We start from the raw sequence: 15820 nt of genomic DNA, 5'->3' as shown, positions 1-15820 counted from the left end.
GTTATGGGAAACTGTTGGGAAATTAACCTTAAGAAATGCAGTAACAGAGGTGCCTGGGTGGCTCAATTAGTTGTCTGCCCTCGGTTCAGGTCATGATCCCAGGGTCCTGGGATTGAGCCCCACATCCAGCTCCCTGCTCAGCAGGGTGCCTGCTTATCCCTCTCCCTCTTCCCCCCTTGCTCCACCCCCCCCCACCATGCTCTCTCTCGCTCTCTCTCCCAAATAAATAAATAAAATCTTTGGAAAAAAAAAAGAAATGGAATAACATGGTATAAATTTTTTTTTAACTTGACAAGATTGAAAATAGGCTGGAGGAAAGCCAAAGCAGCAGTGGGGGAAAACTACTGGGGAGGCTTTTAATGATAATCAAGAAGAAACATGTACTTGATTTAAAGCAGTGGCTCTGAGAATGATGAAGAAACAGATTTAGGAACTATTAAGAGAATAGAATCTAATAACCACTTGAAAAAGCTGGAGAATAATGAATAACAGGGAGGAGATGGTTATGGTTCTCACTTTCTGGTTTGGAATACTGGGGTATAAAGGGGCATATATGGGTAACATTTATCAAAATAGGGAAATACAGGAATAGAAATTGATTTGAGAAGAAGGATGAATTCCCAATTTCAACATGCTGAGATTAAGGTTCCTATAAAATATTCATGTAAGATGTCCATTAAATTATGTGGGTTTAGCAGATAGGTCTAAGCTATATAGACTTATGAGCCATTAGCACATACTATTAATTGAAACCATTTGTTGGGGTGAATTTATTGAAGAATAGTATATAAAAAAGTGCTTCTCAAAATGTCATTTTAGGATTATCAGATTATTAAAATGCAGATTCCTAGGAACTATTTTAGATTGAATTTCTGTTTTCAGTCTCATAAGGCTGAAACCAAGGTGTTAGCAGGGCTGCATTACTTATTGAAAGCTCTAGGGGAGAATCCACTTGCACACTCACTCAGGCTGTTGGCAGAATTCAGTTCCATGCAGCTGCCAGACTGAAGTCCTTGTTTCCTTGCTAGTTGTCTGGGTGCCACCCTCTGACCTCTGCAGGTAGCCTTCTACAGCTCAGAACCAGCAACAGTTTATCCTTTTCACATTGCCTTACCTCTGACTCTTCTGCTTTCCTATTCCACTTTTAAGGACCCATGTGATTATATTAGGTCCTCGCAGATAATCTAAAATAATCTCCCTAGCTTAAGTTCTAGAACTTAGTTCCATCCGCACAGTCCTTTTTTGCCATAATAACATAACATATTTACAGGTTCCAGGGATTTGGGCATGGACACCTATGGGAGGCCAGTATTCTGCCTACTATAAGCTACTATGAGCATTCTGATTTAAGACTTTTTGGAGACCCATGTTTTCATTTTTCATTTACCTTGGGTAAGTACCTAGGAGTGGAATTGCTGGGTCATAAGGCAGGTATATGTTTAACTTTATAAGACACTGCCAGATATTTTTCCAACATGATTGTACCATTTTACACTGCAACCAATAATGAAAGAGTATGAGAGGGTGCCTGGGTGGCTCAGTTGGTTAAGCGACTGCCTTCGGCTCAGGTCATGATCCTGGAGTCCCTGGATCGAGTCCCGCATCGGGCTCCCTGCTCGGCAGGGAGTCTGCTTCTCCCTCTGACCCTCCCCCCTCTCATGTGCTCTCTCTCATTCTCTCTCTCAAATAAATAAATAAAATCTTAAAAAAAAGAAAGTATGAGAGTTCCAGTTGTTCCACATCCTCACCAATATATGATGCTGTCAGCCTTTTTGGTTTTAACCATTTTAGTGGGTACATGGCAGTATCTCCTTGTGTTTTTAATTTGCAATTCCCTGAAAACTAATGATGTTGAGCACTTTTTCATATTCATGTTAGCCATTTACATTTATTTTAATGTGAAGTATCTTTTCTTTTACTCATTTTTAATTTGGATTGTTGGTGTTTTAAATGAGTTATCAGCTCTTTATTCATTCTGGAAACAAATTCTTTATCAGATATATGTACATATATACTGCAAATATCTCCTCTTCTGTGACTTGTCTATTCCCTTTCTTAAATGTACCTTTTGATGAACAGAAGTTTTACTTTCATAACGTCTCTTTCATCAAAATTTTTTTCTGGGCGCCTGGGTGGCTCAGTTGGTTAAGCGACTGCCTTCGGCTCAGGTCATGATCCTGGAGTCCCGGGATCAAGTCCCGCATCGGGCTCCCTGCTCAGCAGGGAGTCTGCTTCTCCCTCTCCCGCTCCCCCCTCTTGTGCTCTTTCTCTCTCTCACTCTCTCTCTCAAATAAATAAAATCTTTAAAAAAAAAAAATTTTTTTTCTTTTATTGTTATCGCATTCTGTGTCCTGTCTCAGATATTGCTGCCTACCTCAAAGTCACAGAAATTCCCCTTTAAGTTTGTTTTACCTTTTACTTTTAGGTCTTTGATCCATCTCAAATTAATTTTTGTGTATTGGGTGAAATGGTTCATTTTTCCGCCATATGGATATCCAATAGTTCCAGCATTATTTGTTGATAACATTTTACTTTCCTCACTAAATTGTGGTTTGAAAATCAATTGTCTATGTAAGTGTGGGCATACCTCTGGACTCTATTCCATTTCATTGATCTATTTGATACCATACTGTCTTGATTACTAGAGTTCTATAATAAATCTTTAAGCTAGGTAGTACAAGTTCTCTGGTTTTGTTCTTCCTTTTCAAGATTGACTACTCTAGGTCTTTGGCACATTCATATAATTTTAAAGTCAGCTTGTCAATTTCTATTTTTAAAAAGCCTTTCGGATTATGAATGTGATTGCATTAAATATGAAATACTATAAGTAGAGAACAGAGGAGAAATTCTGAGGACACAGAAAGTAAAAAGGGAGAGATTATGAGTACCAAATGAAACAAATACTCAAAAATTCCATTAAATTTAACAACAGGGAAGTCACCAGAGCTTCACAATGGTAGCTTCACTGCCCTGGTCGGAGAAGAAACCAAAGAAACTAAACATCCAATTTCCTCTTCATTCCTATTAATAAAACACCTGAATTGTAGCTGGGCATACAGATAACCGAATAAAGACAACATTACCTATCTCTCCCTCTACTTAAGTGTGACCACTGATTAGAAACCAGCTAATGGGCTCTAAGCGGATGTGTCACATGCAACTTCTTAGAAGTGTCCTTAAAAGAGTATGTGCCTTTCTTCACCTTTTCCTTTTCCCCCTTGCTATGAGCAGGTGGCAGATGGAATTAAAGCACCCATCTCAACCACGAGGTAGCATGCAAAGCATGCAAAGCAGCTCCTGATGATCATGGAGCTGCTGCCCCACCAGCTATGGCCTGCCTACCTATGGAATCATATGCAGAGTTAAGGTTTTATTAGCATCTTTCTTTGTAATGCAGCCAAGCCTGATTCTAATACATCACAGTTTTAACTATCTATATGCCAGTGATCCCAAAGTTGTACCTTCAGTCACAATCTTTCCAGACTCATCTAGCCAACAGCTACTGGAACATTTCCACTTGGATGTCCAACAGATCTTTCAAACTTAACTGTCCAAAACAGAATTCTTTTTTTTCTCCCTAAAGTCTTCCTCCATTCATCCTCCCCATGGCAACCAAATGGCAAATGGTTTTTGGTGATAAATGATAACTGACCTATCTTGTAGCTCAAGCAAAACACCTAAATGTTGCCTCTGATTCCTTGTTTTCCCCTCACCCCCTGTCCAAACCATGCAAAATTCCTGCTCAATGCCATCTAAATACAGCCCAAATCCATCTACCTTTCTTCATCTTTACCGTTACACATCTAGTTGAAATCATCATCATCTCTCACCTGGAATAATGCAATAGCATCCTCAATGTGCTTTTTGTAACTTAAGAAATCCTTCCCAGAGAGATGAAGTTCTGGAGATAGACAGTAGTGACAGCTGCACAAGAACATAAATGCCACCAAACTATACACCTAAAAGCGGCTAAAATGGTAAATTTTATGTTAGGTGAAAAAAACCTTTCCTGGAAACAATATAGCCTCCTATATATTTTTCTAAATATTATGTAGATGTCCTTCACACTGAAGTCTTCAATCCATCTGGAAATCACTGTTGTGAATGGACAGTAACAGGAATCTAATTTAGTCTTTATTCTATATGGATACCACGTATTTCAATATCATTTAGTGAACAGGGTACACCTGCCCCTGTTTTTAAAAGACCACTTAGTGGTATGCTAAACTCCCATACTTATGTGGGTGTGTTTCTAACTTTCCATTCTATTCCATCTGACCACTTTTCTAACCCTGAACCAATACTAGCAATTAACACTTAACAATTAAGTAGTCTTAATTATCATGGCTTCATATTAAGTTTTGATATCTGGGAGGAAGGGACTTCCATTTGATTTTTTTTTTTCCAAAATTGACTTAGCGATTCCTAGTACTTTGGATTTCCATATATATTTTAGGTTCAGCATGTCAAGTTCCATGAAAAATCATGTACAATTTTAATTAGAATTGCACTGAATTGTAGAATTGGGGAAAACTGACACCTTTATGATACTGAGTCTTGCCACACATGAATACAGTGTTTCTCTCCATTTACTTGGCTCTTCTGTTATGTGTTTCAAAGAACATTATAATTTTCTCCCTAGAGGACTATACAGCTTCAGTTTGATTTCTAGATACCTTTAGCTTTGAATACTGGTATGAATAGTACCTTTTTAAAAATTAAAATTCCTAGTTAGCTATTGCTGGTACACAGAAGTTATTTTTTAATTCAGAAATCTTCCTGAAGGCCATTTTTTCCCCATTTATTGAGTGCTACTTCCCTTTCCCAGATTTGTGATCTCTTCCCTTACCTTATAAATGCATGTATATGCATGTCTACACATATACACACACATTTTTGTTTTGTTTTGGGATGTTTATTTTGTTCCATTGTTCTGTCTCCTACTACTACCAGACTGTCTTAAATGCTGTAGTTTTATATTTTGATAGCATTACTCTTCTGTCTCAAACTTTCCTTAGCTATTTATGTTCATTTACTTTTCCAAATAAATACTGCAATTATTTTGCAGGTTCTTCCCCAGAGCCCAATCACTCTTTATTACATCACCATCTACCCTCTTGTTAACTGATTTTGCTATCTTTCTCCCCCCACTGTAATTGGCTGCCTGCTCATCATTGTATTCCCAGTGTCTAAAACAGTGTCTGGCACATACCAGGTGCACAAAAATGTTTGCTGAATAAATGGATGGAGATTTTAAACCTGGATGATTCAGAAAAACACAGAAAGAAAAGCAGGTTTTGAAGTAATGGTGAAAGATAAAAACTAGCTCAGTTTTGAGAGGAGGTGCTTAGATTACTCACAGGTGATTAATGTGTAGGCCTCAGGCCAGCACCTGGGGCACAAGAGTGGAGGTTCAATGAGGTGGTCAAGAAGGAGAATGCATGCAAGAGGGTTGGGGGCGGGGAGGAAAGAAGAGATACTTGGAAATAACAAGTGCTGATGAAGATGTGGAAAAAAAGAAACCCTTGTCCGCTCTTGGTGGGAATGCAAGCTGGTGCAGCCACTGTGGAAAAGAGTATAGAAAAAATTACAGAATTACCATATGATCTAGTAATTCCATTACTGGGTATTTACCCAAAGTAAATGAAAACATTAATTCAAAAAGATATAAACACCCTTATGTTTATTGCAGCATTATTTACCATAGCCAGGATATGGAAGCAGCCCATGTGTCCATCCATAGATGAATGGAGAAAGCAAGTCTATGCAATGGACTATCAGCCTTAAAATACAATGGAAATTTGCCATTTGCAACAACATGGATGGATATAGAGATTATAATGTTAAGTGAAATAAGTCAAAGACAAATACCATAAGATTTCACTCATACGTGGAATTTAAGAAACAAAAAAGAGACCAAAAAAAAACCCGACTCTTAAATATAGAGAACTGGGGGTTGCCAAAGAGGAGGTGGATAGGCAGATGTGTGAAACAGGTGAAGGGAATTAAGAGTACACTTACAGTGATGAGCACTGACTAATGCACAGAATTGATATATAGCACACCTGAAACTAATGTTACATTCTGTTTATACTTGAAAAAATTTTAAAAATTAAAAAAAATTGTAAAAAAATATTTTAATCAAAAAGAGACACGTTGTAAGAACCATGCCTAGGGCGAGCGCAGAACCAGCAATACGGAAACGAAAAAGAGGAAAAATTTTGAGGGCTAAGAAGAGGGAAATGAATTTAAGAGCTGGGTTTATTAATGACATAAACACATGAAGTAGTAATGTGCAGCATTCGCTTAATTGGGAAGTACAATTTCACCTAAGGAACCTAAGCAAGAGCCTCATACCCCCACCGGTAAAAATAATTAAAGAGCGAGCTCTACTAGACTACACACCCTACACACCAAAATTTGGGGAAAGGATTAATTTTAGAACCCTCTGGGGTCTTACAATGACGGTTCGGGGTTTAAAAACCTATCAGCATTCGATCTATGCACCCTCTCGGGTCACAGCTAGAAGCTGTGGTCTGGCAGGTTCCGATTTCAATGAAACTGTTTCTTACTCCTTCTCATCATCCTTCCGTGACTACCCAGTGAGGGCTGACGGTACCGGCAGGTGCTTTAGGGGCCTCAGGGAGGAACCAGAGCTGGGCAGCGACCGGGAAAGAATAGTCGGGCGGCCCAGGCTCGGAGAGGCCCTCTCTCCCGGCTGCAGGTCGACGGGTCAGCCGGTGTGTCAGGGGCCGCGCCCCCGCGCCGCCTCCCCGCTCCCCGCTGTGCCGACTTCGCCGAAGCCCTCGCCCGACCCCCACGAGCCCGGGCTCCCCTTCCTACCTGCCGCACGCGGACTCGGCCAGCCCTCAGCCGCTCACCGCCGACCCAGGCAACAGGGAGCCCACCTTTCCCGGCGGTTCCCAGCCGGAGCCCTCCAGCTGGCTACCGGCGGCACGTGATACCACCCCCGTCGCGCCCCGCCCCCTCAACCCTGCTCGCGCTCCGCCTCCCGCCGGCGTGCCCCACCCACAAGAGCGTCGCTGACCGATGACGTAGCCGGCGCAGGCACACTTGGCAAGGCCGAAGTGCTGCTGGTTTTGAGTGTGGAGGTACGTGGTGTTGGCTCTCCCAGCGAGAGGGGAAAGTGGGGTGCGTGGAAAACCGAGGGCTCCCGAGGAAAGAGGGGAGGGGGAGAAAAGTCCTAGAAGCCTGTCCTCCGAGTGCTGGGGTACGGGGCGGTGTCCGGCACCTCTCGGGGCCCTTCCTGAAGAGGCTTGGAGGCTTCCCGCAGTAATTGAACCGTGGATTTCATTACGGGTAATGGCTCGCGTCCAGGTGAAGTTTAAGGATTAAGTTGGCGTCCGCTGCGTGGGATATTTTCCTCCTCGGCAGATCATTGGGGAACCTGATTTATGTGGTAAAAGAACATGAGATCTGGAGACCTGGCTTCTCTCTCCCTCTCCCAACCCCTTCCTCTCTCTCTCTCCCTCCCCCCCCCCCCCCCCCCGGAGCTATGGCTTAGTCTCTTCGCTCCATCTCATCTGTGAAATGAGATAGTCGTCCTCACCATCCCTTTCACAGCTACCATTCTGTGATTTCTGCCTCCCGGAATCTTACCCTTTATCATTATCCTGGGTGGGACTAGAAATCTTGTGACTCGTGTTCTAAACTTGGTTTGGGTACTCGGGCGTAGAGTTAGGTTGCTTGCTTTGATTAGGATTGACTTGGATAGCATTTGCAAGTAAGATTTCTGCATTAATATTCCAATAGACTCATCTTAATTTTTTAAAAATCAGAATATCTATGTTAATGTTAGCCCTATGTTTTTCATAGACTTAAATGTTTAATGTGACATTTAATATTTTGCCTCATTTCAAGAGGCAAATCTCCAAAGTATATTGAGAAAGTTGATGTTTTTTTATTTTACCTTTTTTATTAGCATTTTAAAGGTCATCTGCACCTTCTGACTGGGAAAAGATGGTCAACGTCTTGAAAGGAGTGCTAATAGAATGGTTAGTAGTTTTGATACTTAATGAAATTTAAATCTCCATATTTAATCTTGATATATATGTACCTCCTCTAGAATCCATGTTTTCGTTTTGTTCTAAGATCTAAAGGAATCAGGGGCGCCTGGGTGGCTCAGTCGTTAAAGGTCAGCCTTCAGCTCAGGTCATGATTCCAGCGTCCTGGAATCGAGCCCCACATCGGGCTCCCTGCTCGGTGGGAAGCCTGCTTCTCCCTCTCCCACTCCCCCTGCTTGTGTTCCCTCTCTCACTGTGTCACTGTCAAATAAATAAATAAAATCTTTTAAAAAAAAAAAAAAGATCTAAAGGAATCAAGTCTTTCAGCTTTCTCAACTTCATTTTTTTATATAACAAGTGAGACAGATTGTATTGCTGCGTTTCTTCCTGGTGCCAGATTTCAATGTCTCAGTCCAGTTGATGTAATTGGCATATTTCCAGCATGTTTTGGTCTGGGGCAGTGTATTTTTTAGATCAACACTCTTTAGAGGAACAGTGCTCATATTGTCCTCCAACCATCAGGGATTGACTAGAATTTTAAGGTCTGCCTATGTCTTCACCATCACAAACTGTGGTCTTGAAAAAGGAAGAAAATCAAGAGCCAGTTGAAGGTTGTCTAAACTAGGCACACATTTCATAGGAGAAGCTAGAAACCTTAATGGGTAGCAATGAATTCCTCAAAGGAAGCTATTAAGGGCTTTGTTATCACATAGTCTGAAAAACTAAACTATTGGACCAGTTCTTGCTCAGTCTCTACTTGTTTGTGATGGGAAGGCTGGGGGAGGAGCAAAACCAAACTGTAGGATACTCTGGCATTTAGGACAGCGTTGTCCTATAGAAATATAATGTGAGCCATATATGTAGTCTTAAATCTTCTATTAACCACATTAAGAGTAATTTGAAGCAGGTGAAATTAATATGTTTTATTTGACCCACTGTGTCCAAAATATTTCGACATGTTCTAAATCTTCAAAGTTCTTACTAAGATTTCAAAATTTTGCTGAGTCTTTTTTCATACGACAGCTTCAAAATCCAGTGTGGAGTTTACTTTCACAGCCCATCTCACAGGCTGGCCACATTTCAAGTGCTCCGTACTGAGCAGTGCAGATTTAATGTTTGAATAGACAAAGACAAGAAGAAGAGCCAGTGATGTAGGAGGGAAGCTAAGAGGGAATGTTTCATAAAGGTGAGTGGGCCATGTCCAGTGGTGATGAGAGATGGAATAAGATGAAGACACACTAGAAGTCAGCGATTTCTTTTTTTTCTCTTTTTTTGTTTTTTTTTTAATGAGAACTGTTTTAGTAGAGAGGTGGAATAGATTTCAGATTGGCGTACAGCCCTCTTGCATCGGGGTTCCCCACTTAGCGGGAAGTCTGCTTAAGAGTCTCTGATTCTCCCTCTCTCTGCCTCTCCCCCCACCCCAGAGTGCGCTGGCGTGCATGCACGCACTCTTTCTCAAATCTTTAAAAAAAAAAATGTAGGTAATTGAATGTGCTAATAAAACAAAGTGTTGAGGGTAGAGCTAGAGAGTGTAATGGTAAGCGAAACAAGTCGGTCAGAGAAAGATAAATACCATGTGATTTCACTCATGTGGAATTTAAACCAAATAAGCAGAGGGGAAAAAAGCAAGACAAATCAAGAAACAGACTCTTAATTATAGAGAACAAACATGATGATGGGGAGTAAGGAGTGCACTTGTGGTGATGAGCACCAGGTGTTGAATGGAAATCTTGAAATGTCGAATCACTAACTTAAGCATTGATTGTGACATTTTTATAATCAAATAATGTAGCAATTAAAGTATTGAAAACATTTTTAAGTGATATGGGACAATGACATTGTGTAATACAATGGTAAATAAAAAGGTCTGAATGCCTTCATGAAATGACACTGAGCATTTACCAGATACTATCCTAAGCACATGGTACTACTCAGTTCTCACAACCACCCTATGAAATATAGGTATTTTTTTTTTAAGATTTTATTTATTTGAGAGAGATACAGATAGTGAAAGAGAGGAGGAGAAGCAGGCTCCCCACTGAGCAGAGAGCCTGACATGGGGCTCAATCCCAGTATCCTGGGATCATGACCCGAGCCAAAGGCAGACACTCAACCAACTGAGCCATGCAGGTGCCCCCCAGATATAGGTATTATCCCCATTTTTAAGATTTTTTATTTATTTATTTGACAGCACAGCAGGGGGAGCAGCAGGCAGAGGGAGAGGGAGAAGCAGGCTCCCTGATAAGCAGGGAGCCCGACAGAGGGCTCGATCCCAGGACCCTAGAATCATGACCTGAGCCAAAGGCAGACGCTGCACCAACTGAGCCACCCAGGCGCCCCCTTATTGTGTTAAGTTTTTAAAAAGAATGTGTGCATGCATATTCTTAGAATATCATATACACAGGCTAGTAATAACAAAAATATTTTTGGAACAGCAAATCCTTAATAGGGGTAGAAATGGGTAATTTAAACCTTTCTACCTATATCCTCCCACACACCCAGAAACTCTTGGCATTTTAATTGCTCTTCATTTGAGTATCTACTATGAGCAAAGTGTTTTTAGATATATTCTCTAAATATAAGTACCACTGTCTCCATCTTACTACCTAGGACCCTAAGACATGGAGAGGCTCAGTGATTTCATATGTCATACATATTTTGGTTGACTTAGCTGGGCTTGGGGTTAGTCTTCTTTAGCGTCATGTCTTTCTAAGAATAAACCTATTGTATGTCATATTGGGAACTTGGGACTGTTATTCTGGTTAGCTCAGTGTCCCCTGTGTTGGCCCTTTCTTTCTCTTAAGACCCTATTCATTGCAAATATTTATTGAGCACCTACAATATGCTGAACCCTAATAAAGGTAACTATATCTCAAGCTGGACAATACACTTATTCCAAAAACACTTTGGAAAATGCTTTTAAAAAGGAAATAAGCAAACAAAGCCATTTCATGTTCAATAACAGTTTTCTAAAACATTCTGTTCTCAGGACATACAGAATTTGGAGAAATACTTTTAAGATTTTTAAGTAATTATACCTGTTAGCTAATTATTATCAGGAAGGATAGTTTACCATTGCCTGAGCCAAGATTATCATTCTTTTTTTTTTTCACTTTTTTTTATTTTACTATGTTAATCACCATACATTACATCGTTAGTTTTTGATGTGGTGTTCCATGATTCCTTGTTTGAGTATAACACCCAGTGCTCCATTCGGTACGTGCCGTCTTTAATACCCATCACCGGGTTAACCCATCCCCCCGCCCCCTCCCCCAAGACTATCATTCTGATGGGATGGACAGTGCTGACAATTTTGTGCAGGTGACCAGTGAAGTCTCTGATCTGCTTTACATCTAACTATGTCATCCTGGTAGAGCCTTTGTGGTGTAATACTTTTTAGAATCATGTTTTATAGAGGTTAAACTCACTCAGGTTATGTAGGAGGGAGTTTGATTGATATCTGCCTTCACATCTCCAGGTCAAAGACCTTTTTTTCTTGCTCACTAGCCCTGATCCCAGGACTTTAACCAAGTATGTCTATGGGCACTTGGTTTTGTTTTTCTCTTACCAGCAGGTTCTCCCATAGAATCTCTTCATGAGGAAGTAAAATAAATAGCCCTGTATGCAGGCAAGATATTCAAGTTCCCTTAATGTTTCATAATAAAAGTCCCTTAAACTTTGTCCTTTTGAATCATTATAAATTATATTTCAGGTACATGCTTGAGAATTCAGTCTCAAATTGCTTGCTGTTTTCCTTTCAAAAAGTTGAATTGAAGCGGTTAATAAGGGAAGTAGTTATTTCAGTGTCTCACCAGTCACTTTGTAGGTATCTCATTTGTCAGTTAGCAGTGTTTCCCCAGGTATGGGGAATGGTACTGGTTCAAGATGGTTTGTAGTAGAACGCAAAAGGGAGGGGGAGAACACAAAAATTGTTTTTATATGACCAGTTTAATTTATTTGAGGATAAAAACACAGTGGGATGACTGGTGATTCATACCTGGCAAAGTTAAGCTTAAAAGTTGATTTAAAGGCAATTTAAAGAAAAATAAGAAGTAATATGTAGCTGAGGTGTTACAAGAGATGGCTAAATGAGCAAGGATAGTATGCAAAAGGCAAAATTTGAAAACACCAATGTGCTAATTCAAAGCGCATTTGCAAGTCCCCCTGTCACTTAGGTCTCAATCCTTCTCTTACTGTTCCTGTCACCAGCACCTGACACACTGGATCGCTTCCTCTTCTTGAATGTCCTTTGTTCACTTACCTTCCAGGACTCAGGGTTTTCTTCCTACCTCAGTGGTCACTGCTTTATAATCTACTTGGCTCATTTGTCCTTTTCTTCCTAACCTTTTGATATTAGGGAGACTGGGTCTTGGTCCTTGGTCCCTTCTCTGTAGCTGTGTTAATTCCCTTGTCAGAGCTTGATGACTGACTTTTTCTCTTCAGTCCGGACTTCGCTGCTGAAATCCGGAATTGTCTATCCACTTTCCTACTCAGTTTTTTCACTTGGGTGCCAGTAGGCATCTCACAGGTAACATGCCCAAAACCCCACTCTTGATTTTCCCAGCAAACCTGTTCTTCCTCCTTCCTCCTCATCTCAGTAAAAGGCAACTCCACTTTTTCATTTGCTCTGACTGAAAATGTTGAGAGTCTCCTTAATTCTTCTCCTTCAAAGCTGGAGTCTAGTTTCAGCAAGTTAGGCAGGCTTTACATTCAACATATGTCTATAGAATCCAGACACTTCTCCCCTCACTGTTACCATGTGGGTCCAAACCATTATCATCTCTTGCCTGGGTTACTACAGTCACCTTCTCATCAGTCTCCCTGTTTCTACCCTTGCCCTCACTACCCTCCAGTCTTTTCTCAACGCTGCAGGCAGTATGATCCTTGCGTTTAAAATTGAAGTCAGTCTGTAAGTTAAATCATGTCACTCAATAAAAGCCAAACTGCTAAAATCACCTCCAAGGCCCTTTGTGATCTGCCCAGCTATAACTTTCTGACCTCATCTTCCACTTCTGTCCCCTTTAGTCACCCCTCTCCAGCCTCATGGCCTTACTCTTCACCCTGCCTAGGACGCCCTTGCCTGAGTCACTACATGCCTTGCTTACTGCCTCTTGTTCGTTCAGATGTCACTGCTCAGTAAGGCCTTTCCTGCCTCCCCTGTTTAAACTTACAAGGTCCTATCACTTTCATCACTGCCATTTCTCATCCTACTTCCCTACTTTGTGTGTGTGTGTGTGTGTGTGTGTGTGGATCGTAATGCTACCAGTAGAATATAGCTCCATAATGGAGAATTCTGAATTGTTTTGTTTACTGCTGAAGACCCAGGACCAGAGTAGTGCCTAGCACATGACAGGTGCTCAATAAATATTTATTGAATGAGTGAATAAAGCTTAAAGTAGCAAATTTACTTCTGAACCAATCAATTCTGCAGATTAGAATGCTCATTCTAATTCTGCAACCATAGAATATGACTGAATTTTGCCAAACCCAGGTTATTGTTCCAAACTTAAGTGTAAGATGACAGGCATACTAGAAACTAAATTTAAAATTTATGTCAGTTCTGATGTGGGCAGACTTGTTTGTTTATTCACATTTTATGGTGTAGTAAATTGTTAATAAAATCATTGTAATGGTAAGTTACTGAAAATAATTAAAATCATCTCTAGGAAGACTTGACTTTATTAATAGTTAATATACCATGAACCATACTCATATGGTGATTGAAATAAGTCCTTTACCTTTGTTAGCTTCACTTACACCTAGTTTGTACTTGAAAAAAGTAAAACTTGTTTTTAATTTTTTCAGGAAATTACACTGACCTCATTTTTTGCTAAACACATTATTGTACATATATTAGGTCTAAAGAGTGTCCTTTGTTGTGATTCAGGGTTTTTATGACATGTTTCTGTAAATCCTAGAAATCATTTGTTTTGTTTTTATTTTTAGATTTATATTTGAGAGACAGGTGTGGGAGAGCTGGTGGGGGGGGGTGGGAAGAGGGAGAGAGAATCCTCAAGCAGACTCCCTGCTGAGCCCGGAGCCCAACATGGGGCTTGCTCCCAGGACCCTGAGGATTATGACCTGAGCTGAAATAAAGAGTTGGACACTTAGCCAGCTGACCCACCCAGGCACCCCATGTAAATCCTAGAAATTGTATCCCTCTTTTCCTTGTGACTTTATTCATTCCAAACTAAAAATCACAAATAAATAGAATTAAATTTGTGTCTCTTCTTTGAGCTCAGTATTCTCAAGAAGATTTTGGTAGGATTTCCTTTAAAGATTCTGAGTGATAGTTCAAACTTATAAAGTTCAGAATTTTAAGGAGGAAAAAAAAAAAAACTTGGGAACCTACTGCAAGCCAAACACTATCCTTGGCATTATTCCCCTCTAATTTTTATAACAGTTCTGTTATGTAGGCTCATTTTGTGGCGTTGAAGATTAAGTACATACTAAGGTCACCCAAGTAAGTGATAAAACTGAGATTGAATCCAGATCTGACTTTTACTGTTCACCCTGCTTTATCACAGTGACTGTTTAACTGATTTTGTAAATTAATTTTTCACTGGCAAGATAGTGAAAATCTATTGGCGTCTTAAATGTAATGGTCATGGGCAAGTAAGGAAATTAATTTTTTAAATCAGTTAAGGGAGCTGTGATTCTAGGCCCTATTAACTACAAAGCCCTGAACATTACTTTTTCACTTGTCAGTGACAAATTACTCTTTTAAAATCTTATCATTGGCCTCTTTCTCTAAAACTTGATGGAACAGTTCTAATACTTGAGACAGAGGGAGTGAGGGATTGAGTAACAGTTTAGAACTTTTAAAGTTACCCTAAAAATTCTGCATGCCCAGTTCTCATTGCTCAGGTGTAATTTGACAGCTCAGTGAGTCGTTATCATGTGTTTCTCTCTGCAGTGACCCTGCCATGAAGCAGTTCCTGCTGTACTTGGATGAATCAAATGCCTTAGGGAAGAAGTTCATCATTCAAGACATTGATGACACTCATGTCTTCGTTATTGCAGAGTTGGTTAACGTCCTCCAGGAGCGAGTAGGTGAATTAATGGACCAAAATGCTTTTTCTCTTACCCAGAAGTGAAGATACTCAATATTGATCACTTAGGAATTACAAGTAACAAATGTGAGAGACGGTCACCATTCAGTGTCCTGTGTGACAGATGAGACTTAGTGGCTTAGGCATATATCATGGGAAACCTGTGATGTTGTTTGTTCAGAAAAAAGTCCCTGAACTGATTTTGTTGTTTTTTTTCCCCAGTACATGTACCCTAGAATTTAAAAAAAAGAAAGAAAGAAAAAAACTTCAGTGGTTGTCTGTAATTTGGCTTTTATTATCCTACATTAAAATATAAATGTAAATGGTTTTTGAATACCAATTTAATACATTAAGAATATAATGGAATATGCCTTTATCAGTTTAACCTAGGTGTTTGTTTTGCTTGTTCCTTTTAATGTGGGATTTTGTAGTGTGGGTGTGGTTTGTTCTGATCTAATTAGAAACTTCCCAGATTGATTACTTAGATAAATATGCCAAGGTGGGACCTTTGGTAATATTTATGTTTTTGCAAATATCATCTGCATAGTGGCCAGCTGTACTGGTGAAGAAGATGGGGAAGAGAACCATGTTACATTAATGTAAACTACACTTTGCATTTCCCTAAAAATACAGTGTTTTAAAAGTACAGAGTATTTGGGGCGCCTGGGTGGTTTAGTTGGTTAAGCGTCCGACTCTTGATCTCAGCTCAGGTCTTGATCTCAGGGTCATGAGTTCAGGCCCCAC

General features: G+C 40.2%; 2 protein-coding genes across 2 annotated transcripts in view; one reads left to right on the top strand and one right to left on the bottom strand.

Annotated features, from left to right (window-relative positions):
• Window positions 1-6897, bottom strand: part of SERAC1 (serine active site containing 1) — a 57820-nt gene extending 50923 nt beyond the window's left edge. Inside the window, exon 1 of the mRNA XM_021693106.2 lies at window positions 6844-6897. The gene's annotated coding sequence lies outside the window, so the exon portion shown is untranslated. The remainder of the gene's footprint in view (window positions 1-6843) is intronic.
• Window positions 6898-7065: 168 nt separating this feature from the next.
• GTF2H5 (general transcription factor IIH subunit 5) lies at window positions 7066-15403 on the top strand. The gene is made up of 3 exons (XM_021693434.1): window positions 7066-7112; window positions 7943-8015; window positions 14941-15403. Exons 2-3 carry the CDS (start codon window positions 7981-7983, stop codon window positions 15119-15121), a joined length of 216 nt encoding a protein of 71 aa, XP_021549109.1. The 5' UTR covers window positions 7066-7112; window positions 7943-7980; the 3' UTR covers window positions 15122-15403.
• The last annotated feature ends 417 nt before the right edge of the window (window positions 15404-15820 follow it).

The sequence above is a fragment of the Neomonachus schauinslandi genome, chromosome 8 (assembly GCF_002201575.2).
Source record: "Neomonachus schauinslandi chromosome 8, ASM220157v2, whole genome shotgun sequence".
Classification (NCBI taxonomy): Eukaryota; Metazoa; Chordata; class Mammalia; order Carnivora; family Phocidae; genus Neomonachus; species Neomonachus schauinslandi.
This window is presented reverse-complemented; position numbering and strand designations above follow the sequence as displayed.

Bases quoted from the DNA above. Each gene is read 5' to 3' on its own strand.
- GTF2H5 (XM_021693434.1), top strand. From the start codon at position 7,981: ATGGTCAACGTCTTGAAAGGAGTGCTAATAGAATG. The intron at 8,016-14,940 runs GTTAGTAGTTTT...TTCTCTCTGCAG, and splicing joins AAAGGAGTGCTAATAGAATG to TGACCCTGCCATGAAGCAGT.